This window comes from Rhinatrema bivittatum, chromosome 5, assembly GCF_901001135.1.
Source record: "Rhinatrema bivittatum chromosome 5, aRhiBiv1.1, whole genome shotgun sequence".
Lineage (NCBI taxonomy): Eukaryota > Metazoa > Chordata > Amphibia > Gymnophiona > Rhinatrematidae > Rhinatrema > Rhinatrema bivittatum.
Window position 1 is genome coordinate 89246182 of NC_042619.1, and position 23181 is coordinate 89269362.

The 23181-nt window shown below is 44.8% G+C and overlaps 1 protein-coding gene across 1 annotated transcript in view; it reads right to left on the minus strand.

Moving 5' to 3' along the window:
- ATP8A2 (ATPase phospholipid transporting 8A2) overlaps positions 1 to 23181 on the minus strand; it is a 1219142-nt gene that overhangs the window by 52327 nt on the left and 1143634 nt on the right. The window contains exon 35 of the mRNA XM_029602569.1: positions 2528 to 2632. Coding sequence (XP_029458429.1) covers positions 2528 to 2632 — 105 coding nt within the window. The remainder of the gene's footprint in view (positions 1 to 2527; positions 2633 to 23181) is intronic.

Here is a 23181-nt window from a genome sequence, read left to right on the forward strand (position 1 = left end):
GCAAATGACCAGGTATCTGGCAATATTAGATCATGGTATTTTATTTCCATGCTGCCAAAAAGCTATTTGACCCAATTTGGGGTGGGGGAGGGGGGAGAAGGATTTTCTCCTGGGCATGCTTTTTTGCATGCCAATGATTTTCATAGAAACGCAGAATATACTGGCAGATGAAGCCTGTAAGATCCTTTTTTTTCTGCCCATTTCTGATGTAATAACCCAGGTCCTTTGCATTAATAAATAAATAGACAACTCTGCCTTCTAAACTCCAGGAAAAACAGAGCTATCTATAAAAGTAACTTAATATAAAAATGAAGTCACAATTTCAGGGAAAATGTATACTTTAGCCAACATTTTCAGTGGAAATTCATCCTTAAAAGTCTGGTATGAGTGAATAGTCTCTATGTAAAGCTTTCTTTTCATAAATACAAAATTCTTCTGTGCATCTAATATATAAGATGATAATTAATCAAAATAAAAAAATATACAAACACTGAATGAGAGGAACTTTTAGAGTGTAATATTTTAACTCTGTGAAATAGGGTAAAGTCTATGCATACCTTTTACTTGCAGACTTTAACCTGAATTTTCAAAATGAACTTATGCACATAAGTTTGTTTTGAAAATACATGTGCTAAGTGCCCAAATATGCACACAGACCCACCCGCACAACAGTGCACCTGTTCTTTGGAGGGTGTAACTTGTACAGGTGAACTTATGCGCGTATTTTTTTAAATCAAAAAGTCGCAATTCTTCTCCAATTCCATTCTCCGGGAATGTGCACGAACCCAGGCCCTGGGCCCTGCTTGAGTTTCCAAATGCCACTTACATTCATAAAACAAGTGGCAAGGTTTTATGCATGTAACTCGTTTTGAAAATCAAGCCCTTAAGGTGTCAAGTTGAAGTGCCTCTTTATCATAGTCTAGGATTGTCTTTTCCATCTTTCCCCTTAAAACCTGAATCTGTTTTGTGCAATATGAAGTAAGTGAAAACACACTGTCCTGCCCATCCTAAAAATCACTTCGTCTCAGACATTCAGATATTTTGCACCCATTTTAATATGTATTTACAGGCCTGCTCATGTTTTTTGTTAACCTTTTTTCTCTCCTGTCTTTAGGCAGCACTATACAGGAAGTATCTAGAATAATTTGATTCTCTTTCTAAATATGTTGGCTTTATAAAGCCCTCTTTATATCACATGTGGCAGGAAAGTGGAAGCTATTTAAAGTCAGTACACTCCTAGTTCCACCTGGACAGTACAAACAGCTGGTAGGTGCAAACAGTTCTTTAGCATCGACCCTTGACCTTGTGCAATCCATAATGTAGCCTTACCACCCCCTTTAGAAACTAGTGAACTTGTGTGCACGCACACAATGGTTCAGTTCTGCCACTCCTAGGCAATCCTCAGAAATAAAACAAAATACACACAACTAACTCATCTAAAACACATCTTGAAATTGTTAATCCACTGCAACATTTTTTACCCTGCTCTTCATCTCCCCAAAGGACATGCAGATTTTGGGCAGGTGTGAAAGAGCAGGATGGAAAAAAAAAAAGAATATAAGCCAACGCAAAGCCGAGGAGCACTCAGGAGGCCACAGCACAAGCACGACACACAACAACCTCGAGCAGATTGAGGCACGCCACCATTATCTAGTTCACAGATGGACCACCCAGAAATTCTGGGAGTAATTAGGCAAGAGAAAAACAAAAGCATGGGAAGCTGGGAAAGAGAGAAGGGATGGATTCCTTACATCATCTCCAGCATGCATGCCTTGTGAAAATGAAGTGGATCTGCATGGAGGAACACATATGAGAGAGTTTGCAACAAGCGTACGAAGAAATAAAATTATAATAAGAAAAGCACACAGTATGAGAAACAATACAATAGTCACAGGGTCACTTTGCGGTCAAAGCGATGAGATGCTGAGATTTTTTTACCACTGAAGTTAATTGAGTTTCAGGGTCAAGCACAAACACCCAGGAAGGGATGCAAGCAAGCTGGCAAATTACATTTCAACTACATCTCTGGCCACTAATGGAATTTCAGCCTGGCTACAACAGCTAGCAATTGTTCGTCCTGAAAACAGGTTAGTCACTTCTTACCCGACTTTGGAACTAATAACATGCAACCGGTCATCAAAGTGACAAAATGTGTGATGTTTGTAGTTCCACATGATAACGAGGATCTGAATTCACTATAATTGGATTCTTCACTAACATAAATTAAAATGAGCATTAAAAATAGGTTTCTTCACAAAATCTTGGATTTCTGAAATAGCATTCACATTGTACCTGGTCATTCCTGTTTAATACAAAAGAGCTGCAATATAAAGTTGCAGTTTACAAGAAGTTTGGTCAATGAAACTGGGTCAGGTTCCAGAGGAGACCTTATTTGCTGTTGCTCCCATCCTCGTCTGTCTGCTGGCCTACTGATCTGTAATTGTCGGACTTCTCAGTTTTGAACGTAAATGTCTAACACTGCAGCACAGGCAAGAAAACGTTGCTTGACCAGCAAAGAATGACCCACCTTTTGCCAGTACCATCATGCAGCGCAGCTTTTCCCAGCTCTTTTGACTTGGCCTCAAACTCCTTCACCTGCTCCAGCAAAGTTTTCCGATAGGTCTGCTTGGCCCTGTAATGTGAAAAAAGAGAAGAGAATAGAGTGATGTGAAAGACCAGTGATCTGACAGAAGGCAGAGGTGCATGCACGCCAAGCTCCTTCCCATAAGGAGCAATTCTGCAACTAGTTTGTCCTGTATAAGGGTTTTATTTTTTTCTTCTCTAGACACTTTAATGTCATTATTCAAAGCCATTTAGATAGATTACAAGTTAGTCAACTAAATGGTAGGAATACTGAACCATTTAACTGGCTAGACTTTAGCTGGATGAGTTATTATTCGGTGAAAATCTAGCTGGATAAAAAGAGGCGTTCCTGGGAAGTGGTTCAGTTATCTGGCTATCTTAGCTGAATTTCAGTTATATCTGCCTAAGTTACATGGTCATTTTTCAAATCGCGATAATGACTGCATCGCGAGTTGAAAATTCAAATTAGGGAAAGGGGAGGAGTTTGGGCGGGGTTAAGGAACGTTAGTGGCTTGTAGCGCTGCGGGCGATCATGTATCGCACATAATTGCCCGCATCAGCACTGGAAGTAGCTACAGCTATTTCACTGGCACTATGGGGGGTGGGGGGGTGGCAATAGTGTGCAGCGAAAACGCACCGCTGCAATGCGGCTGCCTGCTTACTATCGCCCCTCGCTCCTTTTTCTATCTACGAGCGATCCTCCAGTTAGTTGGATAACTTTAAACCTGCTTCGGAGCACGTCTAAACTTAACTGGTCTTCTGTGGTTGGGTAACTTCCTACTTAACCGAATATATTCAAAAGATATCTGGTAAGTAGTGCTGTAAATGAAACAAAAAAAAAGTATTAAAGGGCCTATGGCCTGATTTTCTGCCTTCCCAATAAACTTCCATAAACGTGCTGTTAAGCCGTGCACCCCCAATCACCTTTTGAATTTAGGAAAAAATGTGCGGGATCTGCTGGTGGTACCCACCCTACCCGCCCCCCCCCCCCACCGGATAGATCATTATTTAATATACCTGCTACTGCTGGGCCCTCCCCGGAGTCTAAATATCTCTGGTGCTGCATCCCCCAGACCCTTCCCCTATCCCCCCCCGAACCATAGAAATCCCTGCAGGGAGCAGGATATGAACTTACCTACTTCCGACGCGCTGCTGTGCAGCTGCTGTCACGAGCTGTGCTGAAAGCATAAAGTGCACACAGTTTACGTTTCCAGCACTGGACTCTCCAGTAGGGATTTCTATGGTTCATGCAGATAGGGGACGAAGCTCAGGACATATTTAGAGTATGGGGAGGGGGCCTGGCGGGCAGCAGTGTATTACAATAGCAAAAGATGCAGGGAATGGGCTGGGGGATACTACCAGCTAAGCCTAGCACATTTTAAAAATAAATTTAAAAGGAAATTGGGGACAGGGGGTGCACAGCCCAACAGGGCGTATTCGAAAATTTGTGGGGAAGGCAGAAAATCAGCTCTTTACTACTTTTTTTTTTTTGTTTTATTTACAGCGCTACCTAAATCAGATATCTTTTAAAGTTATTCGGCCAAACAAGGCTGGATAACAAAAAAGTACAAAGTTAAGCGGCCATATAAGGCCGGATAACTAAAAAACCTAACTGGTTATATTCAAACATAGCCAGCTAAGTTTCTTATTATATTCAGTGGGACATTTATCCCGCTGAATATAGGGGAGAAGTTATCCGGCCAACTTTAGCTGGATAACTTGTCCACTAACCGGCCTTCTGAATATTGGCCTGACTGAGTGTACTATCCTTTTCCAGCACAGGGCCCACAGGTCTAGGTATGTAAATAAAATTCATGTGTGCCATTTTATCCGGCGAATCTATAAGGAAATAATGTTATACTGAACTAGCCTTTGAGCTAAGATCCAAGTGTAAAATCTGGCCACTGAGTTGAGGATGGTTCCTTCTTGCCCTTCAGGTAAGACTGAGAACCTGTAACCATGTTCGGGTGAATGAGGTTTAACATCCTGCCACCCAGCTCTCCTGGAGAAACAACTGTGTTACAGCTATTGCAAAAGTAGAAGGATTCAAGCTCTTGCCAAAACCAAAAAAAGAAGTTAAGTTCAAGCTGCGCTGGGAAGCTCAGGCCAGGTCAACTGTTTTTACAGAGCTCTCTATATTCTAAGCTGCAGACATATCACCTGCCATCACTGGCATGAGGCAGCTGGGAACGCTGTGATTGAAACAAAAGACCGGAGATTCATTGAATATTCATAGGAAGCAAACACAATATACTTTTGGTCTTTGAAGCATACATGACAGACTCTGAAAACTGGCAAGTTCATTTGATACTGGTCCCTACAAAAATGATCTGTGCATATTCTGCATTTTGTACTACTTTTAGTGGTTGCATTTACAATTAGAGGGGAACACAATTACCTACTTCTGGCCAACTTTCCTGGTTTCTGTGAGTGACAGGTAGGTATTTTTGCGCCACAGGTGGTCCTGGAATTTGTTTTGCTAACAGCAAAGTGTACATTTCCAGAAAACGACCATTATTGTTAATCTGCCATATGCAGAGAATAATCTGTGGAAATGCTGGAAAGGTTCTTTCATTTTCTATTAGTCTTCCTTAGGATTAAATCTCTTCTCTGAAACATTATTAATTGGCAAGTGCTTGTGCGAAGGATGTTTGTTGCACAATTAAAACCATAACTGCTTTGGAGTCAGTGCAGAGCTTGTTGTGACTCTTGAACATAAAATCTGGCTCCAGTCTGAAGCTAAATACTTTGTCAGCGCACAAGTGAAAACAGGATATATTTTGATATGCCTTCTGTATATTACATCCTATTATGCCTTGCTCTCCATTGGAATTAACTGGCTGCTCTTCTGTACAGAATATGGACACATGATTAGTTTTAAAATTCATGTGATAAAAGAGAAAGAAAAGGTTTGCATGGTGCACTAATAGACCATAGGCTAGACCAAACGATTCATGCTCTTCACTTAAGAACACCATGTCCATTGTGCTTTTTTGTGTATTAAAAACGTTTCCTGGATATCAAGTATCTTGGATTATATTTTACCTAGCGACTCCCCTGGTTTTTCTTTTTTTTTGTGTGTGTGTTTTAGGTCCCAGTATAGGCCAGAATATCTCTTGTCAATTATGTAAAGTTACTAATCCAGTGAAACAGAAACTTAATCTGTAGATGAAATATCATTGACAGTCTCCTCACTAACAGTTGAATTTTAAAAGGCCGGCAAATGCCAAAATCGGGAAATAGGCGCATATGTCGGGCTGGCATGCGCCGAGCAGATTTTAAAAGCCACCTGTGTACGCACATATTTCCCACTTTGCACACAAATAAAAAAAGTTCCAAAAAAGGGGCGGGGTGTGGCCGTGGACTGGGTGGGGCATGGGTGTTCCTGGATTTCAACTTCAAATTAGCTCGTAAATAGTTACACGCACAGGCGCATGCCGGGGTCCCCTGCTGCATAACTTTTCTTCTGCTACTGAGGACATGTAAGTAATAAAATAAAGCAAAATTGCTTACCTTGTAATAGGTGTTATCCCAGGACAGCAGGATGTAGTCCTCACATATGGGTGACATCGGTAATGGAGCCCTATGTACGGAAAACTTCTTTAAAAGTTTCTATGAAACTTTTGACTGGCACCGGAGTGCCTACTGAGCATGCCCAGCATGCTATGATATTCCCTGCCACAGGGGTCTCTCTTCAGTCTTGTTTTGTAGCAATAAGCGTTAGCCAAAAATAAAATAATAAAACGTATCGGACCCAACTCCGCGGGGTGGCGGGTGGGTTTCGTGAGGACTACATCCTGCTGTCCTGGGATAACACCTATTACAAGGTAAGCAATTTTGCTTTATCCCAGGACAAGCAGGATGCTAGTCCTCACATATGGGTGATTAGCAAGCTAGAGGCTGAGTCATTTTGTGCTGAAGTGACCGTAAGGTATTGTTATTGAAATGAATCAGCCGAAATCACAGCAGGTTGGATGTAGAAGGAGTTGGGGTTATACTGGAAACAAGTTCTTTAAGACGGACTGTCCATATGCTGAATCTTGTCTTCCTTCTTTGTCTAAGCAGTAGTGGGCTGCAAAGGTGTGAAGAGAACTTCATGTTGCTGCTTTACAAATGTCTAGAATAGGTACAGAGCGAAGGTGTGCTACTGAGGTTGACATTGCTCTGACTGAATGTGCTTTTACTCGCCCTTGAAGAGTAAGGCCTGCTTTGTCATAACAGAACTGTATGCAATCTGCTAGCCAGTTTGACAGAGTATGCTTACCCACTGCTTTACCTGGTTTGTTTGGATCATAGGAAACAAACAGCTGACTGGATTTTCTTTGGGCTGTAGTGCGGTTTAAATAGAAGGACAACGCACGCTTACAGTCCAAAGTGTGTAAGGCTCTTTCTCCCTGGTGAGAGTGAGGCCTAGGAAAGAATGTAGGTAAAACTATTGATTGGTTCAAGTGAAATTCCGTGACAACCTTAGGAAGGAATTTTGGATGTGTCCGAAGGACTACCCTGTCATGGAGGAACTTTGTAAAAGGTTCATATGTGACTAGTGCTTGTAGTTCACTGACCCTTCTGGCAGATGTAATGGCTATGAGAAAAACCGTTTTCCATGTAAGGTATTTAAGGTCACAAGTATTTATGGGTTCAAAAGGAGAACGCATAAGTCTAGTGAGTACTACGTTCAGATCCCATTGTATGCTTGGGGAATGAACTGGAGGTTTAATGTGAGTTAGGCCTCTCATGAATTTACGGACGAGAGGCTGTGTGGAGATAGCTGCATCCCCCAGCTTGCTATGGTAAGCTGAGATTGCACTTAAGTGTACCCTTACAGATGATGTCTTAAGACCAGAGTCTGAGAGGTGGTAAAGGTAATCTAGTAGCGAGGTAGTGGGGCAAGTGAAAGGATCTAAATCTTTCTGATTGCACCACAGCGTAAACCGTTTCCATTTGTAGGAATAATTCTTTCTAGTGGAAGGTTTACGTGCAGCTATAAGTACTTGAGATATAGCGGATGGAAGGTTGAGTGGCTGTAAGATCAAGCTTTCAACATCCATGCTGTTAGGGACAGGGATTGAAGGTTGGGATGGCGCAACTGACCCTGTTCCTGAGTTATGAGATTGGGAGCTACTCCCAGGCGAATTGGATCCCTGACTGATAGATCTAGCAGTGTGGGGAACCATACTTGTCGAGGCCAATATGGGGCTATGAGTATCATAGTTCCCTTGTCCTGTTGTAGTTTCACTAAAGTTTTGGTTATGAGTGGTATCGGTGGATACGCGTATAACAGGCCTGAAGTCCAATGGCGAGCAAACGCGTCCTTTGGTAGGCTGTTTTGTTGCCAGAGGAGAGAGCAGTAATTGTTCACTTTGTAGTTGAGTTGAGATGCAAAGAGATCTATCGTCGGTTGACCCCAGCGTTGGAAAATCTTGGATGCTATTGCTGGATCCAATGACCATTCGTGCGGTTGGAACTGACGACTGAGGCGATCCGCTACTGTGTTGTGGATGCCCGCTAGGTAGGTGGCCCGTAGAAAAATTGAGTGTGTGAGGGCCCAGTCCCAAATCTGTGCTGCTTCTTGACAAAGGAGATAAGAACCTGTCCCTCCTTGTTTGTTGATGTACCACATGGCTACTGTGTTGTCCGTTTGGATCAGAACAGTCTTGTGTGATAGGCAGTCCTTGAACGCATGTAGCGCATAGCGTATAGCTCGAAGCTCTAGGAAGATTATTTGAAAAGAGGCTTCGAGCTGAGTCCACTTGCCCTGTGTCTTTAGATGACCAATGTGTGCTCCCCATCCTAAGGTGGATGCATCTGTAGTCAAAGTCACTTGTGGAACTGGATGCTGGAAAGGTAGGCCTTTGAGCAGGTTGCCCATTGATGTCCACCAGAGGAGTGCAGATCTGAGTTCTGGTGTGATATGAATGGGAGTAGACAATGGTTGAGTGGCTTGTATCCACTGTGTTTTGAGTGTCCATAGCAGTAGGCGCATGGTCAATCTGGCCATGGGAGTTACATGAACTGTGGAAGCCATGTGCCCTAGAAGAATGAGGCACTGGTGAGCTGTTACCTGGAATGGTTTGCGAAGATTGTGAGCCAACTGGACAAGTGTTTGCGCACGGTCTCTTGGAAGAAAAGCCGTTGCTAGTGTAGTGTTCAGTAGGGATGTGCAGAGCAAAAGTTTATGTCCATATGTCCATATGTCCAAAGGGGGTCCCATTTGCGGTCAATATGGACATAAACAGAATTCAATGAGTTGGGTATATGTCCATATGTGCAAATAAAACTTTAAACCCCTCACCCTCCTTAATCCCCCCCCCCAGACTTACCACAACTCCCTGGTGGTCCCAGCGGGGTCAGGACGCCATTTCTGACCAACTTTGCAAGGAGCACGTGACGTCGGCGTCACGTCGGAGTGACGCGGCGTCACGTGATTCCCCGCGGGGTCGCTTCTGGGATCCTCGTTCGGCCCAAAAGGAACTTTTGGCCAGCTTGGGGGGGCCTCACCCCCCCCAGCTGGCCAAAAGTTCCTTTTGGGCCGAACGGGCTGTTCCGGCGCGACCCCGCGGGGAATCACGTGACGCCGCGTCACTCGACGTGGCGCCGACATCACGTGATTCCCCGCGGGGTCGCGCCGGAACAGCCCGTTCGGCCCAAAAGGAACTTTTGGCCAGCTTGGGGGGGTCAGGAGGCCCCCCCAAGCTGGCCAAAAGTTCCTTTTGGGCCGAACGAGGATCCCGGAAGCGACCCCGTGGGGAATCACGTGACGTCGGCGCCACGTCGAGTGACGCGGCGTCACGTGATTCCCCGCGGGGTCGCGCCAGAACAGCCCGTTCGGCCCAAAAGGAACTTTTGGCCAGCTTGGGGGGGTCAGGAGGCCCCCCCAAGCTGGCCAAAAGTTCCTTTTGGGCCGAATGAGGATCCCGGAAGCAACCCCGCGGGGAATCACGTGACGCCGCGTCACTCGACGTGGCGCCGACGTCACGTGCTCCTCGCAGAGGATTGCAGAAATGGCGTCCTCACTCCTCGCTAGTTCACCAGGGAGTTGGGGTAAGTCTTTGGGGGGGGATTAAGGAAGGTGAGGGGTTTAACTTTTAATTTTGGATCAACAATCGCGATTTCCAACATATCCAACATAGCTATGTTGGATATGTTGGAAATCCGATCGTTTATGTCTCATCACTTTTTTAAGTAAAAAAAAAAATATGCGTAGCGTTTTTCATATGCGGTCAATACGAATGCACACCCCTAGTGTTCAGTTCTGCACCTATGAACTGTATCAGATGAGTTGGTGGCAGATGGGATTTCTGGTAGTTGATGAGGAATCCCAAGAGGTGAAGCACTTGGATGGTGAGCTTGAGAGAAGTGAGAGCTCCTTCTTTTGATTGACTTTTGATGAGCCAATCGTCCAGATAAGGGAACACGTGCACTCTGTGCTTGTGGAAGTGTGCCACTGCTGCAGCCATGCATTTTGTGAATACTCGTGGTGCTGATGCAAGGCCGAATGGCAGCACTCTGTATTGAAAATGCTGATTTAGTATCCGAAAGCGCAGGTACTGGCGATGAGGAGGATAGATGGGGATGTGAGCGTATGCATCTTGAAGATCCAGAGAGCAGAGCCAATCTCCCCTTTGAAGAAGAGGCAGAGTGGTGCCTAGGGATACCATTCTGAACTTTTCCTTTCTCAGGAATTTGTTGAGATTTCTGAGGTCTAGAATGGGTCGAAGGCCTCCTGTTTTCTTTGGAATGAGGAAATATCTGGAGTAGAATCCTCTGCCCTTTGGAGGCCCAGGGACCGGTTCTATAGCCCTGGCTCTCAGAAGGTTGGATAATTCTGTTTGAAGAATTATGGAATGTTGATTTATTGTGTAAGAGTGACGTGGTGGATTTTCTTTTGGGATAGTTAAGAAATCCAGCCTGTAACCGTGAGTTATGATGGATAACACCCACTGGTCGGTGGTGATGGAGGTCCAGTTGTTGTGGAAGTACTGTATGCGACCTCCTACTGGTGTTTCCTGAAACGGGTTGATGTAGCTGCTGCTCTCTGGGGCTTTTCAGAAACCAGAAGTAGTTGTTGTTTGTGGAGGTGGCTGAGGTCTTGTTGGCCTTTGCCTAGGCTGTTGGCGTTGTGTTGGGCGATTGGCCCTTGGCCTACCAGCTGGGGGATAGTACCGACGTGGACGGTAGTATGGTCGGCGAGAGTCACGTCTGGGAAATTTCCTGGAGGAACTTTGAGGTTCTGGAGGCTGAGAGGATAATTGTTTTAAGGTTTCGGTGTGGTCCTTTAAGGTTGCCACAGCTTCCTTAATCTTTTCCCCAAAAAGGTTATCCCTGGTACATGGAAGATCAGATAAATGCTCCTGAACCTCTGGGCGAAGATCCAAGGCCTTTAGCCAAGCCCATCTTCTCGCAGCTATGCCTGATGCTGACAATCTTGCTGCTGTCTCAAAGCAATCATAAGTTGCCCGAACTTCATGCTTGCCCGAGTCAAGGCCCTTGTGTATGATGTTTAGGAATGGCTCCTGCAACTGTTCTGGAAGAGAAAGCGTGAGTTCCTGAACTTGTTTCCACAAGTTTCTTTGGTATTGATTTATATAAAGCTGGTAAGCAGAAATTTTTGACACCAGCATGGAACCCTGGAAAATCTTTCTTCCTAAATTATCCAGGAATCTACTTTCCTTTCCAGGTGGTAAGGAAGCATGTGATTTCTGCCTTTTTGCCTTCTTTTGGGCAGATTCAACCACCACTGATTGGTGAGGCAGTTGAGACCTCTGGAATCCTGGAGTAGGTTGTACCAGGTACGTGGCTTCAGCCCTCTTGTTCACCGCCGGTACAGAACTTGGGTGCTCCCAAATTCTGTGCTGTAGTTCTTGAAAAACCTCATGGACCGGGATTGCCAACATTTCTTTGGGAGGGTCCACAAATTGAAGGACTTCCAAAGTTTTCTGCCTCACATCTACTTCTGTCTGGATAGGAAAGGGGATGGTGTCTGCCATTTCCTTTACGAAATTAGTAAATGAAAGGTCTTCTGGTGGAGACTTTCTATGATCATCCGGCGGAGAGGGCTCTGAGAATAGTTCTTCATCTGAAGAATAGTCAGAGGAAGAGTCACCAGGATCATGATGTGGTGGCACAGGCGAGCGAGGCCTAACAGGCCTTGGTACTCCTGATGGGCCTGGGACAGGGTCTAGTGGCAACTGCCTTGGTAGACCAGATGGTCCTGGAACTGGATCCTTTGGTAGTTGTTTGGTCAGAATGTCCAGAAGTGAGTCCAGTTTGTTAAATACTGGATGCAGGATGTTGACATCCCCCGGTGGAACCGGTGCTGGCATCGCCGGCACCGAGGAAGGAACCGGTAGAGGCGTATGCGGCATCGGTGACAGTACCGGGGTGGGAATCATCTCCGGATCCGCTGCCATCGTCGGTGACCTCGGAATCGACGGAATGGGCATCGATGGTAATGGCACCTGCATCGATGGTGGAATCGCCTCTCGTAGAGCTTGTTGCACTGCTTGACGTATCAGTGAGTCAAGTTCCACTCTAGCAGCTGGTGAAAACAGAGCAGCTGTAGAGGGAGGTGGTGGAGGCGATACCGATACCTCCTCAGAGCCCTGAGGAGGTTCGGGACCCGGCACCGATATCGGTGGGGAACGCCCTGTAGTAGGCCTTGGAGCCTCTACCTCCGTCCGGGTTTTCTTTGCCGGAGAGGCCGTACCTGCGGAAGTCTCTTCGGCCATTGTCTCCTGCCGCCGTCGATGGCGATGCTTCTCCTTTTGTTTTTCGCTTCCAGCAGTCGATGCCCTCGATGATATCGACTGAGATGAAGTCGAGGCGTCTCCCGCTTCTGGGTGTTTTTTCTTCAACAGAAGCTGGCGAACAGAAGTCGATGGAGAAGACTGCGTTGACGTCGATGCCCGTGGAAGTAGTGTTATGGAGAAAAGTTGTTCCATTTTCTCAGCCCTTAAACGACGACCTTTACTGGTCATTTCAGCACAAGATTTACACATTTGAATGTTGTGGTCCTTGCCTAAGCAAAGAACACATTCAAAATGTGGGTCGGTAATCGACATAGTTCTTGTGCAGTTAGGGCACTTTTTGAAGCCGGAGGCCATGGCGCCGGACGGCCGTCGACGGCAAAAACCCCCGAGTTATCGCTCCCAGCCGGGAATCGATAACAGAAAAAAGTTACCGACGGTAACAAAAATCGAAAAACCCCTGCGGCTAATCAAATTTTTTCAAAATTCGTACAAGGTGAAAATCACCTCAAGACTCCTAATAGCCCGCGATGCTAACGGCTTCGCGGAAAAAAGAAGACTGAAGAGAGACCCCTGTGGCAGGGAATATCATAGCATGCTGGGCATGCTCAGTAGGCACTCCGGTGCCAGTCAAAAGTTTCATAGAAACTTTTAAAGAAGTTTTCCGTACATAGGGCTCCATTACCGATGTCACCCATATGTGAGGACTAGCATCCTGCTTGTCCTGGGATAAAGATAAATAGATTGGCAGGGTTTGAACAGTTGGAGCTAATAGGGAAGAAGGCAAGATATTAAACTAGGGGGGTTTGGAAGTCCTATCCCTTACCTGGGTGAACTGGGAACGAACTGGTAATGGCATAGGCGCACATATCTAATAAAATCCCTCCACTTACGCAGTAGAAGTGGCATAAGCGCTCACAGGCATCCGTCCACTTAAAATTGTGCAAACGTGCACGTATTTAGGCTTTTATAACATGCGCGCATATACGTGCTTATGGTATATAATGGCCACGTCCCTGGGTGAAGGCCGACGAACGTGTGCACATGTGCATCTGCACGCCTGTTCAATAGTTACCGTCCCTGGGAGATGATGTCATAAGGTGCGCTGGGCTGTATTCACATGTTAATGAGTGGTTGTGCGATACATTTTTTGTGTGCAAACTCTACTCTTCACCTAACAAGTTTTGCGCACAAACACTCGCTAATATGCGTGGACACATTAGTGCTCCTCAGTGCAAATCCCATGTTAATGAATATATTAGCTGTTACTTTCCAACACAGAGAGGTGTGTAGGCTCACCTTTTGTTTTCTTAGACGGTAACCTTTAAATAGGCACGTGGGTGCACATGTGCGCACGTAAGTAGACCCATGTCCAGAGACACGTCCATTTTATAACATACACGCCTATTTGCACGCATGTTATAAAATAGCTTGGATGCGGTATTTTAAATGCGCAATTTTAAATGGACATGCGCATGTGTGTGCCAATGCTGCTTCTACCACAAAAGTGGGGGAATTTTACAAGGGACGTGCACTGCCATTTGCATTTTCCCAGTTCGCCCAGTTTAGGGACAGGACTTAAGCCCCCACTAATTTAATAGCCATCCTTTTCTCTGTTAGTCCCAACCCTTAAAACCTTGCTGCCTTGCCTATACTTTTTTGTTTTACCACTTACACGCCATCCATAGCAAAAGTAAATGTACATGGCAGGGGACCCTGCTGCGCACAAGGACATGTAAGTATTTCCGCACACGTCTCTTGGCCAGGCCCCAACATGCCCACACCTCGCCCCTTTTTGGAAACTTTTCACTTGTGCGTGCAGCACGAGATACGCCTGTCCTCAGGCAGCTTTTATAATCCGCTCAGCGCCTGCCGGCCCAATGTGAGTAACTCCAGGTTTTAGGCGTATGTAGGGCTTTTAAAATTCAACCTTTAAGTTTTGGAAATGTAACTCCTGGACAGAAATGAAGTACATTTTTTTGGGCCTAGTGTTAGTCTATGGAACTGATGCTGGATTTGGGGTGGGGGGATTTCTGTGCAGAAAATATGATTGTGTACATAAGCCATGTTTTCTGCACAAATCATGTTTTCTGCGAACAGAACATTTTTTGTGCTGCAAATGGTTTGTTTACAAAGCATATTGTCATGTTTTCTGCATACAAAACATGTATTATGCTCATAAATCTTCCTCCACACATCTTCCCTCACTTAGCTGGTAATAGCTTCCTACCTTATATACCCCTTTTTAGGATGAGGGAAATCCTCCTGTCCAAAATAGGATTTGCCCTTTTATGGCTGGGAGATCCTCACTCATCACTGCTCTCTTTAGGGGAAAGCTGCTGCTGGCTAAGTTTTGGCAGGTATAGGCGAGAGGGAGGGAATGCAGACCCATGGGGGGGCATTCTAAAATATTTTTACATGGGGAAGGAAGGGAGGAAGACTGCCATCCTGCGAGGGGGAGGGAGCATTTTTATTTTTACATGGGGAAGGAAGGGAGGAAGACTGCCATCCTGCGAGGGGGAGGGAGCATTTTTTAACATTTTAAAAGGTGGAGAAAGGGAGGGAAAAGGAAAGTTGATTGCATGATACGTGCTCACAAAACTTGTTTTATATGCATAAAACATGATTTGTGTGCATAAAAACGATGTTATATGCGCCTATTTTATGTTTTCTTACTTTTTTGTAACTCCGGATGCATTAGCTTACTGCATAGGGAGTTAATTTTTTTTTTATGTGTGTTTTAAGAAACTGGGAGCTAAATTTATTTCAACACATAGTTTTAATGTACAGCTAGGGACCTTCATTTTCAGTTTCCTAGGAGTTTATCAGAGTTTATAACAACAAGAACAAAAATGATATTTACTTAAAAAATGATGAGTCATTTCTTTCTACTGATTTCTTCCATTTTTGTTACTTTATAATAAACACTGATAAATTCTTGTGTAAAATAAATACTGAAAACAAGAGTTCCTTCGTACAGCTTATTATGTCGGCCTTTGGGGGCTTGATTTACAGTCAATCTTTTTGGCAACCACAGGGCAAATGTCTTTAGTTATTAAATTTTGGGTATATAACAATTGTCAACAGCAAATCGGGACATGTGGAAGATACTCGGGGAGGTCAAAAGATATTTACATGGCTTAAGAAAAGCTATTCAGAGTACACAGAAGGAAGAGATGCCATAGACGCTCCATTAACCTTCTCCACTCCACCCACTGACACACAAGGGGACTATTCACCCTCACACCTACGCATTTTTTATTGCCATCTTGAACCCAAAAACCCAAATGTATTCATTACTGCCTCAGAGGGAATAACTTCCTTAAGTCCCTTGATATAGTTGTGTAGCTTATATTCTAGTCTACAGGAGTAAATCTGTCACTTTTCTTCACGTGCTTAATGACAAAGCTGACAGAATTGCAGGATTTTTTTTTACCGTTTCATTTATTTATCTAGAGCTTTTATTTGTTGCCCTTCCCAGCGTGCCTTACAATAAGAAATACCAAATAAGAGGTAAAAAAGTACATAATGGAAAAGAATAGTGAACCAAGAAGAAAGTAATTGAGAGAATTATATGTTAGGATAGGCTTGTTTAAAGAGATGAGTTTTCAGTTTTGACTGGAAGATTTCCAAAGTGCAAACCTTTTGGACATCTGGAGGGAGTTTATTCCAAAGAAATAGTTCTAGCAAACAGAAAGTCCAAAAATGAGATATTAGCCTCTAAATGCCATAGGAGGGAAAGGTGATAAGACCATATGCGCTTTAAAACATCTGGCTGTGAAGATATGACTCAGAGGCCTCTCCAAGATGGTGATACTTGGCTCTGTGCTCCGTGTACTCCATGTGTTCTCTGAGTCTCCTGCCTTCCTGATGGTGAAGAGGAAAGGAAAGATAGGGGTTTTCTCTGCGGATCCTGCAGCTTACCAACCTCAGGACCCATGAATCTGCATGTGGTAAAGACTCCCTTACCTGCAACCTCTGGGGCATCATCCTTGGAGGGCCAGCTATGTGAACAATCTTCTTCTGTCCCCCTGGACGTAGAGACATTGCTAACTCCAGAGGAATGGCTCTCTCCTGTGAATTTTAGCCTTGGGGAGTTCCTGAAGAGCGAGTGGGAGACACCTAGCAATGACATCAGATGCTGATCAGATGCAAGGTCTGAGGAAGCTGCTGGGGTCACTGGAGATGGCTGAGACATGTGACAAACTGAAGGCGTTAAAGGATGGCAAGAAAATGAAAATTTGGGCTTTTGGAATCTGCCTGAAAGTTTTAACAAGATAGCCCCTTGATTAATCTTTCCTTCTCATTTGGTGTGGTAAAACTTTCTATTACCATGTTGGAGCATCTGGGATGCTATTGCCAAAATTGTATGTCAGCCCAGTTTCAGTTTTTGTCTCAGCAGCAACAAGACATTCCAGGTAACGTTAAGGAGCTCCAAATGGACATTAGGGATCATAAGAAATACTTGGAATCTTTAGAATCTTCTATGGGGATAATTCAACAACATGTTCAAACCTTATCGAAAGATAATACTTGTTACACCCGTCGGTCACAGATGGCTGCGACCGCTGTTGCTCACCTCTCTCTTCTCAGCTTTGACTCCATTGGGAAGACTCGCTGCCTCCGCCAGCTATTGCTGGCCTGCCTACCGCTCCCAGGCCTCCCTGGACAGCACGGACGCCGCTGACCGCCGTCTTGCCTTCGGAATCCCTTAGGCGCGCTTGCACAGGCCAGTCTTAAGTACGTCATGGCGGGAACCTCGGGGGCGTCCCCTCCGGATGACATCATTCCTCCAGGACGTTTAAGCCGGCTGGCACTGCCTACCTATGACTTGGCAACGAGTTCCCTCATTGCTGAATCTGCCTTGCTCACAGAGGACCCTTTGGTCCAGCTCCTGCTTCCTTGTCATGAGACGTCCCGGGTACCCGCTCCTTGGGGGCCCTTCCTTCGTCTCTGGCTATCCACTCCTAGGAGGGCCTAACGCTCAGGACTACTGCCTGCCCTTCCCTGGAACCATCGCTACTACTGCTGTGAGTACCCCACTCTGTGGACCATGACCTTCTCTACTGAGGACCTCTTTGGTGTACCCTGCTTTGCGGACCATTACCATCTCTACTAAGGACTTCATCGGTGTACCCCGCTTTGCGGACCATTACCATTTCTACTGTAGACCTCATCAGTGTACCCTGCTCTGCAAACCATTACCAACCATACTGAGGTATCCTCTTTGGGTATCCCCCATTCCACAGATCCCGTGACACCATTGTCTGTGTGTTTTAATCTAGCACTTCCCGCTCCGCGGGTAGCGCTGCTCTATCTCTTAATAAAGACTCTAGACGTGAACTGTGTCTGATGTCAGCTGAGACTTCGCTTCCCGATGGTGAGGATCATGGGGCTCCTCCCTGTGGGCGGTCACATCTCTCACCTCGGCCCAGGGCCCACATACCCAGTAATCCTAACAATACTGTTATTCAGGGGCAGTTCTACAATGAGGCAGGGTGAGGCAGCCGCTTCAGGCGGCAGAATTTTGAGGTGGCAAAAATTGTCCTCCCCCAAATTGCCCCTGCGGCGTCTGCCTCAGTGCCTCATATAAACTTGTTACCAGAGCACAATCCACAAACTTAAAAATAGAGAGGTTACTGTGTAGCTTCCCATGTCACCGCAACCATGCACAGGCTCACCAATTTGTTGTGCTGTATGCTCGGTGAAGCACTACAGCAGAAGGGCTGAAGGCAGTGAAAGTGCGACGGGTCTGGTCCCTTTGCTGGTTTTGCCTTGCTCAAGTCGCAGCGTTGCTTGCCTCCTGAGTGTTATCCCCGTGGGATAAAGTAAATTTAAAAAAAAAATGAAAAAAAGCTCAGCAACCCATTGTTGTTTAAAAAAAAGTTGGTGGGCGGCTCAGCTACAGTTCCTGCTATTGCTCATTGGCTCAGTGGGGGCTTGAGGGAAAGGAAGAGGAGAAGTATACAGATTGCTGATGCCTGGAATCAGGGAGGATGGTGGGGCTGTGGAGATGTGACCTGATGGGATAGCAGCAAGCTGAGGCAGGCAGCACACAGGGACCGGGCCTGGGACAGGGCAGGGTGGCCAGATGGGAGCACAGCAGAAGACCTTGTGAAAGCAAGGCAGTGCTGCAGAGAGCTGGTGACTGAATGGCATGTCAATACCGAAGCACCAGACTAAATAAATGTGAAAAGGAAAACTCACTAGAATATAAATAAGGCCGCAGCTTTATTGTGTTACAAATATTCAATAAAGACCAAAGTACCTGAGTCATAACAAGCAAGTCTACTATGAGACCCACTGGGATGCAGTGCATCCCCTCCGGATCCCAGGGCCAACCTTCAATGAAATGTCCTCCACGGGCATTTCCAGTCAACTGTTGTGCACAACCAAGGTGACTGCCCAGCTGAATGGAGCATCCGGTCTGCTGCTGCACTGGGGCCATCCTGGCCCTGGCGACAGACAGCCCTCGCTTCGCAGTTAGCCAAATAGATAACTGCCTAAGATGCACTGGCTCCAATCAGTAAGCCCTCCTTCTGGCTCGAGTATCCCCGCCATAGGGCCTGGGTAGCCCTAGGCTTGCCCAGGATCCTCCCCATAAACACCACTGTGACCCAACTGGTCAGCTCCTAGAAAGACTCTGTGGACGGCTTGTCTCCAAGTGCTTATGAAGAGGTCCTGTGCATTGTCTGAAAGGTGCACACTATCCTTTCTGAACAGGTCCTCACATTCAACACAAAGCCAGTCATGTCTGATGTGCAGACCACCATGCTGCTCAACAAAGTTCATAATTTTCTTGTTGAGCTTTGGCATTCAGTGCCCCCCAAAGCCGCGAATCCTGGAAATGGTGATGTAGGACTGGTGAGCGCAGTGAATGAGCTCTGACAGCTTCTGGAACTTATCGGCGGGTAGCCTAAATACTAGGGATGTGCAGCAGGGATGGATTCGTCCCATCTGGTATTCATATTCATGGGGAGCCAAATCCGTTGCATCCATTCTCGGGGGACCCCGATCCGTTCATTAGTTACATATGTATTTGTTTCCCCCCAAAAAACCCCATCCCAACCCTTTCAATTTAATTAACTACAACCCCCCACCCTCCTGACCCCCCCAAGACTTACCAAAAGTCCCTGGTGGTCCAGCGGGGGTCTTGGCGCGATCTCCTGCACTCAGGCTGTTGGCTGCCGGTATTCAAAATGGCGCAGATAGCCTTTGCCCTTACTATGTCACAGGGGCTACCGGTGCCATTGGTCGGCCCCTGTCAATGGTAGGAGCAATGGACGGCCGGCGCCATCTTGTGCTCCTACCATGTGACAGGGGCCGACCAATTTGTATTTTTTATAACATACACATGTAGATGCGCAAATGTTATAAAACAGCCCAGTCACGCGCATATGGGCGCCCATTTTTTAGTGGACGCACGCCTACGTGCACAAAAGCCGCTTCTAATGCATAAGTGGGGAAATTTTGAAAGGGACGCACGTTGATGCCATTGCCTGTTTTACCAGATCCTCCTCAGTTCACCCAGTTTTTCAGCTAGGTCCTCCAAACCTCCCTGGTTTGATAGCCTATATAACTCTCAGTTGCCCCAGACCCTTTACACCCCTCTGAAATTGCTAGTTAATTTTTTTACTTACATGCCATCCATAGCAGAATTAAAGTTACACGGCAGGAGACCTCGGTGAGCGGATCGTGTAAGGATTTACATGCACATTTCTGGTTAAAGTCTCGAACTGCTCATGCCCCATTCAGACCACAGTCAAGTCCCACCCCTTTGAGAGAAGTTCAAAATTATGCACGCTGTGAGAGATACACGCATATCTGGATGGCTTTTAAAATTCGCTTGGCGCGCACCAGCCCAACATATTTGCAAATCCCCTAATTTCGGCACATGTCAGGGCTTTTAAAATTCACCTTTACATTTATTTATTTATTTATTTATTAACTTTTATTTACCGACATTCGAGAAGCACATCATGCCGGTTTACAAAGAACTCAGGCGGGAAATACAATGAAACAATATAACAATAACACATTAATAACAGAACCAAAAATCTGAATACAAAGAGAACCAAAGGATCAATGATAACGGGGGGAGGAAGGGGGAGGGGAGCGATGGAGGAGGATAGGCAGGGGGCAGGGTATGGGGAGGGAGGGAGGGTATTCACTAGGATATAGTTTATTTAAGGGGAAACTGGAGTACATTTGTACTTGAGACAAAGAAAGGTAAAATGACTTGCACAAGGAGTGACAATGGGATTTTAATCCTGGTTTCCCTGGTTTGTAGTCCACTGCTCTAACCATTTAAAGAGAAGGATCCAAACCAAAATCACAAAAATCAAAATCAGCATACAGCAGATCACCAAAAATAAAACAGATGGTTTCTTTGTCCATTTTAGATCTTCTCACCTCTTTACTAGCTCTTGCACCTTCATCCATAGAAAACAGATCCTCACCAGTGAGGATGGGATAACTAGAGTGAAGCTCCAGCATAAACTGGTCAGGTGGAAAAAATAGATCTCCAAGCAAAAATATAGAAAAATACAAAATCCCAAGCTTAGGTCAAAACTCTTAAACCGTAATACATACACTCAAAAATCTCTAAGTCTCTTGAGTTCTTTCTCATAAGCCTTAATCTTTTTCTTCACCCTTGTTGTTCCTGTTCAGCAGGGCAAAAAGATCTTTGATCCAATCCTTTCGGATACCAGGGACATGCCCTTCCCTCTGGCACTGCCCAATCTTGGAAAAAATATTTTCAAAATCTCTTTCCTCAAAATATATTTATTTATTTAAAAATCATTTATGAATCGATTTACTGATAAAATCTCCCAAAACAATGTACAACATAATATAAGCAATCACAGCATAATAACGGTTAAAACATTAAAATACTAATATAAAATGACCTCTTAACAGAATCTCAAACTACATACAGGATTCCTCCCTAGTAAGTGCTAAAGGCTGCTGCCATTAACCATGTTTTCAATTTCTTAACAGGTCCTGCTTGAATTGCCTTGAGATCCTAGAGGAATCTCTAAACCCTCTTGCTGTTTCGAGATCCTGAAGGACTCACCAGTTGCCTTCTCCAATCCACTGACTCACTGAGCATGCTCCAGGGGACTTTATATGCCACTGAAGTTTTTCTCCCCAAAAGGTGGGGTTATTACCAGGGGAGGAATTAAAATGGTAAAAAACCCTCCTACTTCCCATTGCAGGAAAATTACATGGGGAAAATTATTAGTGACTGGCAAAGCTCCATCAAATATGAAAATGCACTCTTGTACTCATATCCAGTTGCGATATTAAGCAGGAGGAACCAGAAAGCTGCAACATGAAAAAAAAAATCTTGACAGCAGTCAGGTTAGGGAAAGGGAAGCTCAATTTATGAGTGTCCATTTTCCTAACCCATGGCTGTGCACGGGTTAGGAAAACGGACACTCAGAAAATTGAGTTTCCATTTTCCTTACCTGCTCACAGTGACTTCTCCTGGGTGCTCGATGCCAAGGATGCACTAGGGACATGCAATTTATCCACTGCATGTCACTTTTAGCATGCCAGCTCATTTGAGTACTACATTGAGTGCAGGATATTCATCGGCCCCAGAATAATCCAGGTGTGGTTGGAAAGAAATGCTTGATGAATTAGGGTTTTTCAACTTGGAGAAGAGAAGAGCTGAGAAGCCATGATAGAAGTTTATATAATCATTACCTTGTGGATTAACTAAAAAGGGAATAGTTATTTATCTTTTCAAATAATCATAGGAATAGGGGACTTTCTATGAAACTAACTGGTAGCAAATTTAAAACAAATTCACGAAAATATTTTTCAGTCAATGCACAATTAAGCTGTGGAATTTAATGCTGCAGGATGGGGCTTAGGTCAGTATGGCTGGATTTTAAAAAAAGGTTTGGACAGGTTTCTGGAGCACAGGTCCATTAACAGCTATTAGCCAGGCTGGCTTGGGTAACACTGCTTCTCACTGCTGAGAGCTGGAAGTAAATGTAACAAGGAATGGATCTATCCATTAGGAACTATTGGGTACTTCTTCCAAGCAACCCGATCGGTGAATTTTGGAGTCAGGATGCTGGGCTTGATAGACTACTGCTTTGACCTAGTCTGACATTTCTTATGTTCTGATATTTATTGCAATGGCAACCTTTAGCATTCTATACTATATGTGCCAGAAAGCACTGAAAAATTCCATGAATAGGCTGTGATCTATATTAGCTTTTAAAATCTAACTTTTCCAGAATGGAAAGAATCTGAACTATGAGCATGATTTTGGCATTATTTTTATTTAAAACAGTATTAGGAACATGCAGCTACAACAACGTTTTAATCTTTACCCCTTACACCTATGAGCCTCACCGATACTTATTTATGTGATACGATTGCTTGAGTCATTACATATAGCTGGGATGAAAAAATTGTCAATGGATAAAAATATCCTAGCTAAAAATAGCATTAATTTTACATAATATTACTGTCAGCTTAATGCTGTCAGGAGACCACTATTTAAAACCCATTGTGAAGAAATCCAACAAATTGGCCAGTGAGTTTTACAGCCTACGGTTAGGTTCTTTAGTTTGAACAATAAACTGGGCACGATTACGGAAATCTCATCAAACAAATATTCAAGGGAGGATTCTTCTGGTTATATCAGTAGGAAGAGTTTTAAACTTGAACTAGTTTGGGTTCCATATCCATACTTGCTGTATCAGTGTTAGCATGGCTACAACAATAATCACTAGAGATGTGAATCGGAACCGGAATCTGATCGGTTCCGGTTCCGATCCAAATCTTAAAATTTTTATCGCCCAGCCCGATTTGAGTTCTGATTATCGGCTGC